This window comes from Hypomesus nipponensis, chromosome 13 (assembly GCF_054491055.1).
Source record: "Hypomesus nipponensis isolate SF chromosome 13, ASM5449105v1, whole genome shotgun sequence".
Classification (NCBI taxonomy): Eukaryota; Metazoa; Chordata; class Actinopteri; order Osmeriformes; family Osmeridae; genus Hypomesus; species Hypomesus nipponensis.
This window is the reverse complement of record NC_140373.1, coordinates 7578640-7592633: the sequence shown is the minus strand read 5'-3', so window position 1 is coordinate 7592633 and position 13994 is coordinate 7578640. Positions and strand designations below refer to the sequence as shown.

Below are 13994 nucleotides of genomic sequence, written 5' to 3'. Positions count from 1 at the left end.
ATGAAAGTCGCTTTGGATAAAAGCGTCTAAATGAATACATGTAAATTAATTTGAAAGGCAGTGATTCCAGATGACATCATATGTTAATGACCAGAGAGGCGAAAACTGAGAATAATGACCAACATTTTGGTTTGACTGATGCTGACAGACATAGCAGGACACATTCTCAGTTTCAATACTTTATTACACAGGGTGTGAATGCTGAACATTTCCAGTGAATTTAACAGACACCTACCCTGGCCAACTCCACAAGTGTAGAGTTACTTCAGAGCAGAGTAGACACTGGGACAAGGGGATTCAGTGGCTGCATGCCCTACTTAACTCTAAATTAAAAACAGCAGAATACATCCATACCCATGCACACACATGCATGCCTGTCTGCACACATGCACACACAAAGAAGTTAAGCCTGGTGTCTATCACTTGTCAGCCCATTCTGTCTGGGAGTTTCAGTGTCGTTATAGGGCGGTACAGTGGCGCAGGAATGCCATAGTTTCCTGTGTAGCTCGTCTCTGAAAGCCAGGCTGAATGATATTTGACTGAACTTTGACTGAAACCCAATTGAGTTAACAAGGCAGCCAAAAACAAGTTGAAGATGAGGAATTTGTTTGCCTACATAACAAATAATGCTAGAGTTTAAGGCAGGACACTGTGTTGATTTAGAAGGGTGTGGTAATGGCCTGTGGCTCAGTCAAGCTAACTGGACTATTTACAGGTTTCAGCTCGTTCTGTCAGTTTGCAAGCAGCACAGGATGAACCACTGACACCCTTTCAGTCATGCCTTACTGCTCCTGCAGAACAGATGTGATCACTTGCGCATAAGTGGAGAATGGTCCAACTGACTTAATAAAAGGCCACACTTTTTACGAACGTCATCGCATCAGGAAAACCCCATAGTGCAGGAAAATGGCTGATACTAAACAGCATTTTGAATCATTTGAACTCATACACATTAAATTAAAGAAGAGCAGAGTCTTCCAGGATGGGGCGATAGGATGGCTGATGGAGACAGAGAGGAAGAGTGTCTGAGTCAGTCAGGAAGGTGACAATACACACAGGCCACAGACGCTGCTCCAACACACAACACCATGCCATATTTACATGGTTACAATAAAACAAAATCACAAAATAGGATTTTCAACAAAGTCACAGTAGAACCCCAAATCATAAACATAAGACACAGTTTACAGGAAAGAAGGAAGACAGGAAGGAAGGAAGGCAGTCATACAAATATAACTCACTACTTGTGGGTAGTGCCACATAGAAACTGGTCTATGAACTAAAAACTTAAGATTGCAATACTGGTCATCCAAAAACAACCTCTGACATGTAGATCTGAGAAGATGTAATAGGTTATTGAGTAGGTTTACGCTTAACAGTTTGTCAGACTGAGCGACAGCCTCTTGATGAAGCCTACCATTTCCTGTGAGATCTGCTTCAGCACCAGATCAGGGCTTTGTTTTGGACCAGGCCAAGGTGTCCGAGTGGTCAAGTATCTCCTCCGTCCAGAACTAGAATAGCGTGGACTAGTTACAGTGGGCTGACAGGGTCATTACTAACTCATCAAGACTTGGTCCCTGCTTAACGCTTTCAGTGACACACACACACACAAACAGGGCCATTTATAAGGCAGAAGGACAGATGAGAAAGGACAGGAGATTGGGGGACAGCCAACAGCCAACACAGGAGAGGCTAGATCCCTGGTCATACAGATCTAGCAGGTTCCAGAGGTCTCCACTCATATATTAGGAGGTACACTCATTCTTTCCAGTCATATTTCACATACTGAATCATGGTCTTTGTTTTGTAAACTGGCATAATACAACCATCCATTATTCTAGGGTGTTTGTGTGGGACAAAGGCTTCTAAACCATGCTTGGTACCATGTCTACCATATGTGGTAGTCACACGGGAGAATGCTGATGGTCATGTTGACTGTTTGGTAGAAAGTGCAAAGGCTGAGTGAGAAAGTTAATGCTGCAACATTTTAAAGCGATTTGCCCCTTACAACATATACTTTAGGTTAATCATTTTTTAAATGACAGGGGGGGGGGGAAGCATACAGACGTCATTAAAAATATTAGATTAATTCTGAAACAAAAATATTTAAATATATACACACACACACACACACACTTATGAGAGGATCAGTAGTGTTTGGCTTGAGTCTATGTGCAGGTAGGGATATAGAAACAGTACCAGGAGGAAGCTGATAATTTTCAGCGGTTGATATAACCCCACAACACCTACCTACCCACAACCCCTACCCACACAGCTCTCCATCGACCTGCATCGTGTGGAAATAACATTTGGAAACCTCTGTGGGGAAAGGCTGACGATGACGGGGTGTTGATTAGAATAATTAGTAACCTTTTAAAAGTTCAGTTTCAAATTATGTACATAATTGCCCCATGGCCCCATCACCAGGTGAGTCCCAGGTTAGACCCAGGTTAGACCCAGGCTAGGTCAGGTGCTGTAGTGGAACAGTACTCCAGCAGCATCTCAGGTTTAAGAGGGATTCAAATTTCATTCTGTGGTTTCCTCATAGGTCTTCAAGGTGCCCCTCAGAGGTCATCTGACAACCTGAGGAGCTCCAGGAAGGCACCCACAGCTCCAAAGTAACCCTGTGGACCAGCAGCAACATCACATACCATCACATCAGTAAAAGGTGAATGTGTATTTTGTGCACGTGCGTTATTCAAGTTTGTGACTGACCTCGTGCTCCAGGAAGAGGGCTTTGAGCTGGCCTTTCGACCAGAAGTCCATGGCATATGCAAGCAGCTTGGTGGACACAGTATTGATCCTCAAAAAGTTCCCCACAAACACCACCCTCTCAATTTTCTGAAACATAACATCAGATGGAAGGTTCACCACAATGTCTGTAGCACAAAAAAAACAACAGATAAGAGATCGACATTTCAAAAGCAAGATAATACGAAAGGAATTTACAAAAGCCAGAAGTTTATGACTATGTGCAGTGAGATTAGACTGCCACCTGGTGGAGAGAACATGTCACTGCAGTATGAGAATCCAAACTGAATCCTAGCTGACCATGGTGACTCAGCAGAGGAAACCTAGGGTTAAGCAACCGCCAAAAGCCCATGTCAGCGCAAGTCAATGGAACTTACGCTCCTGCCAACTGCATCACAATTCCATCTGTCGTTCTAATAAAAGACTTCAACAACAAACAACAACAAACTGAGCGGGGTGGCTGTCAGGCAGGCCTGTGGACACAGAGCTAAAGAGAGCAATATGCAATATTGACAGGGTACCTACAGGTCAAGAAATCTTTCGACATGTCTATGTACGTGTGTTTGTGTGTGTTCATGCTGTCAATGCTGTTGTACTGTGTGCTTTGATAGCCCTGTACAATGCTGCTTGATCTCCAGTCCACAAGGCAACACTGTAAAGAAGCTGAAAGCACACAGAGTGCTCTTCTCTTCCAGTCCTCCACGAGCACACACACACACACACACACACCTCCTCTGCTGTTAACACCTCCACAAGGAAGTCAAGTATTGCTTTGGAAAACGTACCCCAGAAAAAGCCAAGCTGTGACATGTGTAGACATGATTGTTAAGCACTGTCTTGTCATTGTGTCTGATAGGGGTGGGGTCAAACTCAGGGTTCAGGGAGTGGACTGACCAGCAGCGTAGAGCACCCCTCAAACTAACCTTGCAGCTTAACCAGCTGAAAATGGATCATTCTAAATGGCTTTAATCAACGTATCTCCTCCTTTTTCATGTTTGAGATTAACCAGGGACATCCGGACACATGAGTTCTCTACCACTAGAGCTGAGGTCCAATTGTTTTTCAAATCCTTTCAAAAACAGAGCATGTACTTGAGTCTGTGTGACTGTCAGGTGAGTGGAAGGGGATTTTGGAACAAGCCCATTGGCTTCAATCTACCAGACGAGCTCATGACTACACAACACATGTCAGGATACAACTGGTAAAACACCAGTTCAATACAAATCCTATAAATGAACACGTGACAGTACCTCATTCACAGCACACATGCGTGCGATGGAGCCGATGTTGTTGGTGATGGTGACCAGCGTGGCCCTGGCCAGGTCCTCCTTACTGATGCTGTCCCTCTTCTCCTTACTCATCATGTGACCAAAGCTGCAATCAATCAATACATCAGTATATCCACCCACCCACCCACCCACCCATTCATCCACCCACGCATCCATCAATCAATGACGTCACAAAGAGCCCTCAGGAAAAACAGCCCTCGCCGCCTCAGTGGTTCATGTCCGTGTGCCCCTGCTTCTTACCTGGAGGCCACAGCAGAGCCCTGCAGGCTGAAACGGTCGTAGTCCCCTCCGTAGATGTCCTTCACCAGCTTGTCCACGTTGGTGGAGTCCCCCTTGGCAGCCATCTCCATCGCCTCCTCAAACGTCTCACAGCCAGTCAGCAGGCAGCACAGCCCCAGGAACGTACCACCTCCCAGGCTAACAGGGGGGTTGAGAGAGAAGGAACCATCTTCTGTAAGTCCTCTACAGTATACCCAGTGTGTACAGGGTCTGGTGTCACTTAAATGTAACCAGTCACTTGGTCACTTTTATGTACAAAAAAGCATCCTTGTGTGCCACGTCAACTATTTATAAGTGCGACTTAACAACAGGGGGTGTTTAAAAGGTATAGGATAAACCCTAACGTTAGCCTAAAGCCTAACATCACGATCTGTACTCCACAATATGAACCCGCACAACCTACCCAGTCCTTAGGGAGCATGGTATTCAAACTGGACTGGTATCAACACCATATCAAAACAAACACACATATGATGGTCTACTTCACAACAGTGCAATCTCTGTTTACCCTCAGTACACTGATCCAGCAATAGTGAAGTACATGGCAGTGTGTGCAAGTGTGTGTGTGTGTGTGTGTGTACCTGGTGCCTGTGACCCGTTTGTAGTTGTCCTTGGAGTAGACAGCCAGGATGCTTACTCCTGAGCCAATGTTGACTAGGAGCATGGGGAAGGGGTTGTCAAGGCAACAAGGTTGTTTGACACAGTGCTCTGGATCAGACGGGTTCTGGAAGAAGTATCCCTCGGGGTGACCGTTGAAGCCCACCGAGTCCACGTAGAGCAGGCCGTGGATCAGACAGTCCAGCTCGTCCAGCTTCTGAAGCTCCAGGTCGGCTATCTGGTACAAAGAACCAGGATGTGACTTTCAATTAACTCAAAAAGGCTTTATTTCAGATCACTCATTTATGCAAGCCTAGTCAGACTGGGTGGCAGAATATGACCCAGTCCTACCAGGGCTGGAGTGGGAAGCTTTTTCGGCCCGGGAGTGTAATGGCCAAAACCAGCCTATCCCCACCAGGGGTCGAGCCATGCGTTGTAAATATTCGGGGCTTAACCCGAACCTAGGACCTAGTCCAGGTTTTGATGTAAGCAAAAATCGGAACTTTACAGGAATGCAAGGGCGCATTGCACGCAAGCGAGATTTTTTGCATTCATTTCAGTGCAAAATAGTTTTTTGAGCTTTATGTAATACAAACATTACGTTGGACTCAAACTGTTATGTTTGCCTGAAATTACAACCCAATTTTTTACCTGAAAGATTCTGGGCTTTTGAGAATACGTATTTGACCTACCCATTTATATTACATAAAGCTCAAAAAACAATTTGAGCTCATAAACTCATAAATTGCTGGCCCAATTTATGAGTGGGCAGAGCGGCCTACTGGGAACTCTTGATTCCCCGGATGGCCACTCCGGGCCTGAGTCCTACCCAGTAATTACCCTTCGCTGTTTGTTTTCTTTCTTTCTTTTGTTCTCTCTCCCTTTCTTTCTTTCGTTTTTTTTCTTCTCTTTCTGTCGGTCTTTGATTCTTTCTGTGAGGGATCCCTAACCTCTACCTCGCCCTCTCCATTCTCTCACCGTCCTGAAGTCGTCCTCAAACTTGTAGGCCCCTCCCCCGGTGGCGCAGAGCGTGGTGTGCAGGCTGGAGAAGTTCTTGTCGCGGCCCATCTGGATGAAACCCAGCATGTCGTGCGTGGGGAAGCGGATGAAGTGCAGGTTCCCCGTGCGGCCGCACATGGTCAGGTTGCGGAGCTCCAGGTGCACGTCGCGGATGCCCGTGTTGCCGTAGGCCACGTTGGACGTGAGGTAGCGGCGGATGCTCTTGAGGTTCTCCACCTCCTCCTGCTCCTCCTCCGCCGTGATGTCCTTGGGCTCAAAGTAGACCAGCTTCACCAGGGTGCCCCCGATGTCCATGCCGAACCAGGGGAAGGCTGGGGAGGGACAGATGGACACCGGTCATAATAGGTACTGGGTGAGACACTAGGAAAAGGCCCACTGGTATCTACACAGTCCCAGAACACCTGTAAGGTGTGTGGGATGACAATGGCATTTCCTTGTATGATGCATCCAAACCAGTCTATCACAGTATAGATGAGCAAAGGACTTGTCACATGATGCACAGATCTTTCTAATTAAATGTTTGTAGGTTATTTTACTTGAGAAGGGGGACCGGAGGTGAAGAGAGGCTAAGAGACAGGGGAGAGGAGGGAGAGAGTATGAGGAAGTAAAAAAGGGATAAGGAGAACGAAGAGAGGGAGGAGGGGAGGAGAGAGTGTGGGGGCCAAGAATGAAAGGGAAAGGGGGGGGGGGGCAGGGCTCTCACACACTGAGCAGCCAAGTTCAGCAACAAAAGCAGAGGGCTTTGTTGCCATGGAAACATGGCAATGGAGAGAAGATTGCCTGGAGATCCAAACCAACCCTCTGTTAACCCCCTCTTGTCCAGCAGACTGAAATGTTCTGTCCCTACAGCATCAAGGATACACATTCTGTACAGCTCTGTATGAGCCGATATATATTATTTTTCATATTTGAAAGACATGTACACACACACACACAAGGGGTTGAGGTTAGGGTCAATTAGGGGTCAGAGGTTAGGGCCTGGCAGGGCAGGGCAGGTCAGGGTGCAACTTTTGGTGGGGGTCGGCTAAATAAATCACTGACTGGCTATCTGACTGATTAGATATGGCTGGTCCCATGGCCGGCTGATTCACTGTTTGTCATGCTGGTTCACTGGCTGATTAAATGGCTACTTCATTGACTAGTCAATTGACTGGAAAGCCGCATGTGGGTTAAAGGTCTGTGTAGTCCTGTTTATCTGCTCCAGTAGAGCCAGGTTAGGCCAGAGGCAAAGTTTTTTTTCCTCTGCCACAGCCCTGCTTAGGCTGGTTTTCTCTCTCTCATTCTCTCACTCACTCTCACTCTTTCTCATTCATTCTCTCACTCACTCTCACTCATTCATTCTCTCACTCACTCTCACTCTCACTCATTCATTCTCTCACTCACTCACTCTCACTCTCACTCATTCATTCTCTCAAACTCACTTCTCACGTTCACTCAACAGGAGTGTCCAGTATATTTGTTGAGTTTATATACCCTAGGTCCACTCTCACACTAACACTCCCGGTGTTCAATTTCTTGTGTAGTCACACTCTTTCACTCACACACACAAACTTATACTAAGAATAATTTCAGACAACATTAAATAAAAAGGATAGCAAACAAAAACAACAACAAAATATGTTTTATTTATCTAATGGATCACAAACAAATGAATGTCATGATATCATCTTGATAACAGCTTCTTAACAATCTACAGCCATCTGTTGATTCCCAATATTCTCCAATTCCAGACCATAATAGCAATGAGTTGTTTGCGTTCCAGTCGCCAGAGGAATGCAGACAGACAGCCTAGAGTTGTTGTGGCAAACTCTTGGACACAAGGTTGGGTTTTAAGAATGAGCACATCTTATCTATCTCACATTTGTACACATTCATGCACACTGACAGAATGTGTGTGTGTGTGTCACACACACACAGTAAAAAAAACACAAAACTAAACCTTATCCGCATTTCGCATCTGTGGGAACATACCAATGAAAGACAGTGCTGTCTTACCTGGTTTTTTGACTATGAGCTTCATCCTGACACACAGTCTCAGATGCTTGGACAGTCTACGCCACCATCCAAGACATAAGTAGTCAAATACAGAGCTTATGATCTGTTGGTGTGAGGGTGTCAAGGCAGTAAACTATTCTACCCCTCAGACATTGTCGCATGTATCTAGTGGCCTGGGGGAGTAAAGGAGGAAGCTGGGAGACCCCTCTGCTATTTAGGGGTTGGCTCTTGCATCTCCTTCAGACCGCCCTCCTGGAAAGTACTGACTTGTGATTGGCTATGAACAGTTGTCTATCATAACAGCAGTGCCCTCTGCACACCGCCTGACTCTGGATAAGCCAATGAAATACCAGAGCATGTCAAAGGCCTCACAAAAACACTAGAGGGAGGAGAGTTATTCCTCATACATTCCTCATTCCGGGGATAAAATAACATATAATGTAAAATGGCATCATTAATGTTGGTGGGACATTATAACAGATACTATCCACTATGTCAATATAGACACGATGCAAATTATTATTCACAATGCAAATCGCGAGAGTAACGATTGGAAATGTGCTGGAAATGTTGCTGACAGCATCTTAAAGTCGATAAGACTCGTAGGAATCTAAATTCCTGAAGTATTAGTATTAGGCCTACAGCTTAGGTATTGTGCTGTGACAACTGAACACAGGAGAAAGTGGGTTTACTGACATTCTCTGCCAAGGCTCTCGTACAAAGCTTTATTCTCCCCTGCAGCCGGCCAGTTTAACTGTTTTTAGTGTAATGCTTGGATTGCGATGTTCAAGCAATGCTCTATTTCCCGAGAAGTCATTGATCTGAGAGATCATTACCTGGGGCCAATTTAGTTTGGGTTTCAGAAAGCGTCTTATAATTTACATAATCAGTACAATGACCATGGTTTCCACTGAAGCCGACTGCTCTTTGACAGCTGTCAAATTGAGAACTGCGAGGTTGACAGCAGTTCCAACAGCAACAACGACTTACGTGGTCTGTTCTTTCTACCCGAATCCATTCTTCTCCGAAGTCTGCATCGTTTGGCTGGCGACCCATTATTCTGAACATCCTCCTGAAGATGGCGAAAATTTTCAATTCCATTATGGCTTCCACTGCTACTACCGCCCCCACTACCGCTGCAACTCGTTCCGTTTAAACTTAAGGCATTTAAACTCCCGTTGCTGGTTGACGTAGAATGAAATCCGTTTGTTAGACCGTTTCCGTGGCAGGCACCCGTCCTTGTCAGGTCCGGTGTGTTGCTATGATCCATGTTCAATGAGGAAGGAGAGCGGCAGCGCAGCAGGAAGCCTTGGAAAGGGGAAATTAGTCCGCGTTAAGAACGTTTCAAAATGGTTTGAAACGTAGCCTATCTTTCTCTAATACCTCTCGAAAGAAATCTAACTGCCTTTTCGAGAAAATGAGCTCCACGTGTGAGGTGATACAATTTGATAACAACTGCTAACCGTTCAACTGAGGTCACTGTCGGTCATCTTCTTCATTCTCCCCTTGCGGCAGCTTCCGAGAGTTTAACAGCCGGCAGCCTACGTCATTGTATCTACAGCTCAGGTTTCGAATGGAACATCCCTTAAACTAGTGGCCTAATAATGTATCCATCTTTCAGTAATTTCCTAATTAGTATTCTCTACAGCTTTTAGCCGTTATTCGTGCAAGGATGTTGCTGTCCTTTGTTGCCTAGATAAAACGACAATAACCACCTAAGCATATTATAGTAACCTAAACTATTTGGAATTGAAGCAAACGTGCAGAATGTTCGTTTGAACTATCAAAACACTGTAAAAGTAGGTCTATCTTCATAAGGCTAAACAATTATTTTTATTGCGACTGTTTTCGTGTGTTGTGATCATAAGTGTAAGGCTGTTCCTTTCTCGCTGTGTGCTATAGCCTATGATACCACATGATGGCGCCACATAGTCGCTGGCCTAAAAGTGAAATACCCTGGCCTGGATTCAAAGACATTACCATTCCGAGAGAGCGAGAGAGAGAGAGAGAGAGAGAGAGAGAGAGAGAGAGAGAGAGAGAGAGAGAGAGAGAGATAGAAAGAGAGAGAGAGAGAGAGAGAGAGAGACGGGGGGAAGGGGGGAAGGGGGAGAGAGAAAGAGAGGAATATCATCTTTTACAGTTGCCAATTTTTTTTCTCTGATTTATCTTCATCCATTTACACAAAATAATGAATTAATAAAACTGCAAGCAGCAAATATAAAATAATGTGTGCAATCTACTTTTATTATAAGCTAAAGTACAGCAATTGCCAAAATCGAATCCTCGTTCTCTGACGTCATCCCGGTGTATTTCTCTCTAACCAAACCACAGATTTCCACAGAGTGACTGCCACCAACTATCACTGAATCGCCTCACGCATTGTATCACTCTTCAAGCTTGTTAACCGGAGTCGTGTTATCCCTTTAATCCTCCCTCCCATCCTTATTAACCTTATTATGCGTTGGTGGCGCTGGGGCACGGATAACGGTGTACAGGTAGGCTAATTACATTGAAAATACAGTTGATTAAAGTAAAGTTGGAAAGACGATTACAATAAAGAATTGCTAATGAAAGAGATTTTGACTTCAGTGGATACAAATACAATAAACTGATCATCAAAGATTATTGTTGGACAGATGAAGGACCTCGTAAGGAACAGCATGACTACGGAGATGATGGACGTGCGCTTATTCAGATCTCCAGTTTCAACCGCCGCAACTTTACCAACTTTGTACCCTGCCGAAAACGACACGAGTTGCGGTGAGCAGATTCTTAGCCACGGGAGCATGGAAAAGGTCCTCATCGGAGCAGTCCTCACCATGCTCACTTTTCTCACCATCTGCGGAAACTTACTGGTGGTTATATCTGTGTGCTTTGTGAAGAAACTTAAGCAGCCCTCCAACTATCTGATCGTGTCTCTGGCAGTGGCGGACCTGTCGGTGGCGGTGGCTGTAATGCCTTTTGTCAGCATCACGGACCTGATCGGTGGCAGGTGGATTTTCGGACAGGTGTTCTGTAATGTCTTCATCGCCATGGACGTGATGTGCTGCACTGCGTCCATCATGACTCTGTGTGTCATCAGCATAGACAGGTGAGACAACATGCACCTGCTACTGATCAGGCTAGTTCCTTTTCCTGCCAAATGCGTCCTTATAGAAAAAAAAAATCCCTCTCAGACCAGAGAACTACTTGCTACCAAAACACACCTAGCCCGTGATGAAGCCTTTTGATGAATACAGGAGGAAAATGTTGTGTGCTCTTATTTACACCTTGAGTATCGATCTGATCTGTCTCTCCGCTTGTGCTCCTCGTCCTCTCAGGTACTTGGGTATAACCAAGCCGCTCACCTATCCTGTCCGCCAGAGTGGCCGCTGCATGGCCAAGATTGTCCTGTCGGTGTGGCTCCTCTCTGCCTCTATCACATTGCCCCCTCTCTTTGGCTGGGCCCAGAACGTCAATGACGACCGCGTGTGTCTGATCAGCCAAGACTTTGGCTACACCGTCTACTCCACCGCTGTGGCGTTCTACATCCCCATGTCTGTCATGCTCATCATGTACTATCGTATCTACCGAGCCGCCAAGGTCAGCGCGGCCAAACACACCATCGCTGGCTTTCCCCGGGAGCCGGGGGAAGGAGACAGGGGTGGGGGAGAGGGCGTGCGCGATGCGGGGGAGGGAGTGGACTGCGTGGCGGCAGCCCTGAAGCTCCAGCGGGAGGTGGAGGAGTGCGCCCGCTTCTCGCGTCTCCTCAGAAATGACAGGAAGAACAACATCTCCATCTTCAAGCGGGAGCAGAAGGCAGCGGCCACGCTGGGGATCGTGGTGGGGTGCTTTGGTGTCTGCTGGCTGCCTTTCTTCCTCCTCTCCACGGCCCGGCCGTTCATCTGCGGGGTGGAGTGCAGCTGTGTGCCCCTGTGGGTGGAGAGGATCCTGCTGTGGCTGGGATACGCCAACTCCCTCATCAACCCCTTCATCTACGCTTTATTCAACCGCGACCTGAGAACCACCTACCGCAACATCCTCCTCTGCCGCTACCGCAACATCAACCGTAAACTGTCTGCAGCCAGCATGCAGGAGGCCCTCAAACTGACAGAGAGACATGACCTGGTCATTAAGGTTATGTAGGAGAGAGAGAGGGGAGGGTCAGTACGGTCCTTTTAGGCCTAAAGAGAGAGAGATAGACAGATATTGGTCATAAAGGTCAAAGTGAGACCAACAATTGGGAGAGACTGGTTTCTTTCCTAACAAGAGAGAAACCTGGAGTGATTCAAATGTATTTTTATTTGAACTGTGGAGAGAGATAGAGAGAGAGAGAGAGAGAGAGAGAGAGAGAGAGAGAGAGGGAGAGGTCTTAGTGGTTGATACGTGTACATTAAAATAACTATTTCTGAGACAATTATGTGAACCAGTTGGGGTTTTGTGTACAGGTCATCTGCATTCCAGTATCCATGTGCAGAGCCAACATCTTGAGTTTTTTCACGAGTCTGGAACACTTCCTGACTTCAGGCTGGATTACTCATCATGTTAACATGACCAGATAACCCAAGCTATGAATAGAAAGTATGACTGGAAAGATCTTACCAGGACATCCACATACAATATTTGATACACTCGGATAAACAAAGACTTCGACAGCAAGAGAGATAAATAGGCAGAAAGACAGACAGACATGTAGATGACTAGACAGATACAGTCATTCCGCCAGATTAAAAAAGTGCCCGCTCCCTCATAAATTTTGAGGACCCACCCCCTGAATTTGTTCTGTACCCAGCAAGGGTAACAGGTCACCTCTAATGATTTTTTCAATGACATTAAGATATCATTGAGATGACTCCAACATGCATGCAAAATTACACTGCACACGCATGTGAAGTATGACTCACTCCACGAACAATTAATGAGGACACTGTCACCCTTTACATAATTTATGAACAATTTATGACAGTAATATCATGCAACCATTTGCCACTTTGGGTCAAAAGTCATATTCTAGATCTGAATAATAAATTTCAAATAACAATACAGCATATAAAGAATTAGCGGACTTTCTTTCCTTCAAAGGTTTGTAAACAGTCCACTTTAACCTGTCCTACAGCATGTGAATGTATTATTCATGTGTGAGTAATGGCGTTCTGACAGAAATCTGTAGGTCAGAAGAAGCATTATGTCAGTCATCTATATTTATCCTGTGAATATTCTTTCCAGCTGGTCACACTGACATATTTGGTCAAATTCAATGTTCCCCTGCTCTAAGCGTAAACAAGTAGAAGTGAAATGTTGATTATTAGTGATAAAATCTGATGAAGCCAATCCTGTACAGGACTGTACAGCATAATTTGAGTGGTGTAAATTCACATGATTTGAAGAGGTACTGTAGCTTAATGTAGAACATTATGTCATTAAAATATATTTTTTGAGGGTCTTTTGGAGAGAGAAATGTAGGTAACTGATGTTGTCAAGGTGGCTGGTAATGTGTAGATGTTTTTCAATGTAAAGGATACTAAAGGAGGAGGATACTAAATGTAAAGATGGAAAACTGAAGGAGAAGTCAGAGATGTCCATTTGTGTGCAAGATAACATGTCTTCTTGTATTATTTAAAGTAAAAGTGTATAATGTTTTTGCAATATTTTGGTTTATTCTGCCTTCACTGTGTGTACAGTACACATCACATGACACATATCCCTATTGAAGAGCCATGGGGAGGTGATTCACTGAATAAACCAGACTAGTGGATGACAGAGCTTCCTCTACAGGTGGGCAGTCCTCTGTGTGGGTCTCCTTCAGACAACCCTGTGGTAGCTGTGGTGATTAGCAGTTCTAATGTGGAGAAACACACAGGCTGCCTCGCACCTGAGGAGAGCAGTATTATTATTAGAATCAGGCCAGTAATTGTCTTGTGGAGAGGAAGGCCGAGAAGAGGGGGAAGGGGGTAGGGAGGCAGCGGGAAGAGAGGTCAGAAAGAAATGGTAGGCGACAGGGGACAGGGTGGCTGTGCCGGAAGAACAGAGGCAGGGAGGAGAAGTCAGGGAGGGGAATCAGATAGAGGAAGAATAGGGGAAGGC

General features: G+C 45.5%; 2 protein-coding genes across 3 annotated transcripts; one reads left to right on the top strand and one right to left on the bottom strand.

The window, feature by feature from the left end:
- Positions 1–163: 163 nt before the first annotated feature.
- Positions 164–9458, bottom strand: LOC146259757 (pantothenate kinase 3-like). 2 transcript variants are annotated; one of them, XM_084670768.1, is made up of 8 exons: positions 9395–9447; positions 8922–9239; positions 5895–6247; positions 4901–5154; positions 4281–4457; positions 4002–4125; positions 2716–2841; positions 164–2624 (listed from the first exon to the last, which is right to left on the bottom strand). In XM_084670768.1, exons 2-8 carry the CDS (start codon positions 9199–9201, stop codon positions 2565–2567), a joined length of 1374 nt encoding a protein of 457 aa, XP_084526894.1. In that variant the 5' UTR covers positions 9202–9239; positions 9395–9447; the 3' UTR covers positions 164–2564. The 2 variants fall into 2 exon arrangements, with proteins under 2 accessions (XP_084526894.1, XP_084526893.1); XM_084670767.1 differs by having other exon boundaries at positions 8922–9458.
- A 1108-nt stretch (positions 9459–10566) lies between these two features.
- On the top strand, positions 10567–12581 carry htr7 (5-hydroxytryptamine receptor 7). The gene is made up of 3 exons (XM_084670355.1): positions 10567–10691; positions 10857–11022; positions 11252–12581. The coding sequence occupies exons 1-3, from the start codon at positions 10568–10570 to the stop codon at positions 12054–12056; spliced, it is 1095 nt and encodes a 364-aa protein (XP_084526481.1). The 5' UTR covers position 10567; the 3' UTR covers positions 12057–12581.
- The last annotated feature ends 1413 nt before the right edge of the window (positions 12582–13994 follow it).

Coding starts and splice junctions, on each gene's coding strand:
- LOC146259757 (XM_084670767.1), bottom strand. CDS start 9,201: ATGGATCATAGCAACACACCGGACCTGACAAGGACGGGTGCCTGCCAC. Junction 4,458..4,900: donor AAACGGGTCACAGGCACCAG/GTACACACACAC, acceptor CCCCCCTGTTAG/CCTGGGAGGTGGTACGTTCC. Junction 2,842..4,001: donor GCATGTGTGCTGTGAATGAG/GTACTGTCACGT, acceptor GTTATGTTTCAG/AAAATTGAGAGGGTGGTGTT.
- htr7 (XM_084670355.1), top strand. CDS start 10,568: ATGAAGGACCTCGTAAGGAACAGCATGACTACGGAGATGATGGACGTG. Junction 10,692..10,856: donor CGAAAACGACACGAGTTGCG/GTGAGCAGATTC, acceptor TGTCTCTGGCAG/TGGCGGACCTGTCGGTGGCG. Junction 11,023..11,251: donor TGTGTCATCAGCATAGACAG/GTGAGACAACAT, acceptor TCGTCCTCTCAG/GTACTTGGGTATAACCAAGC.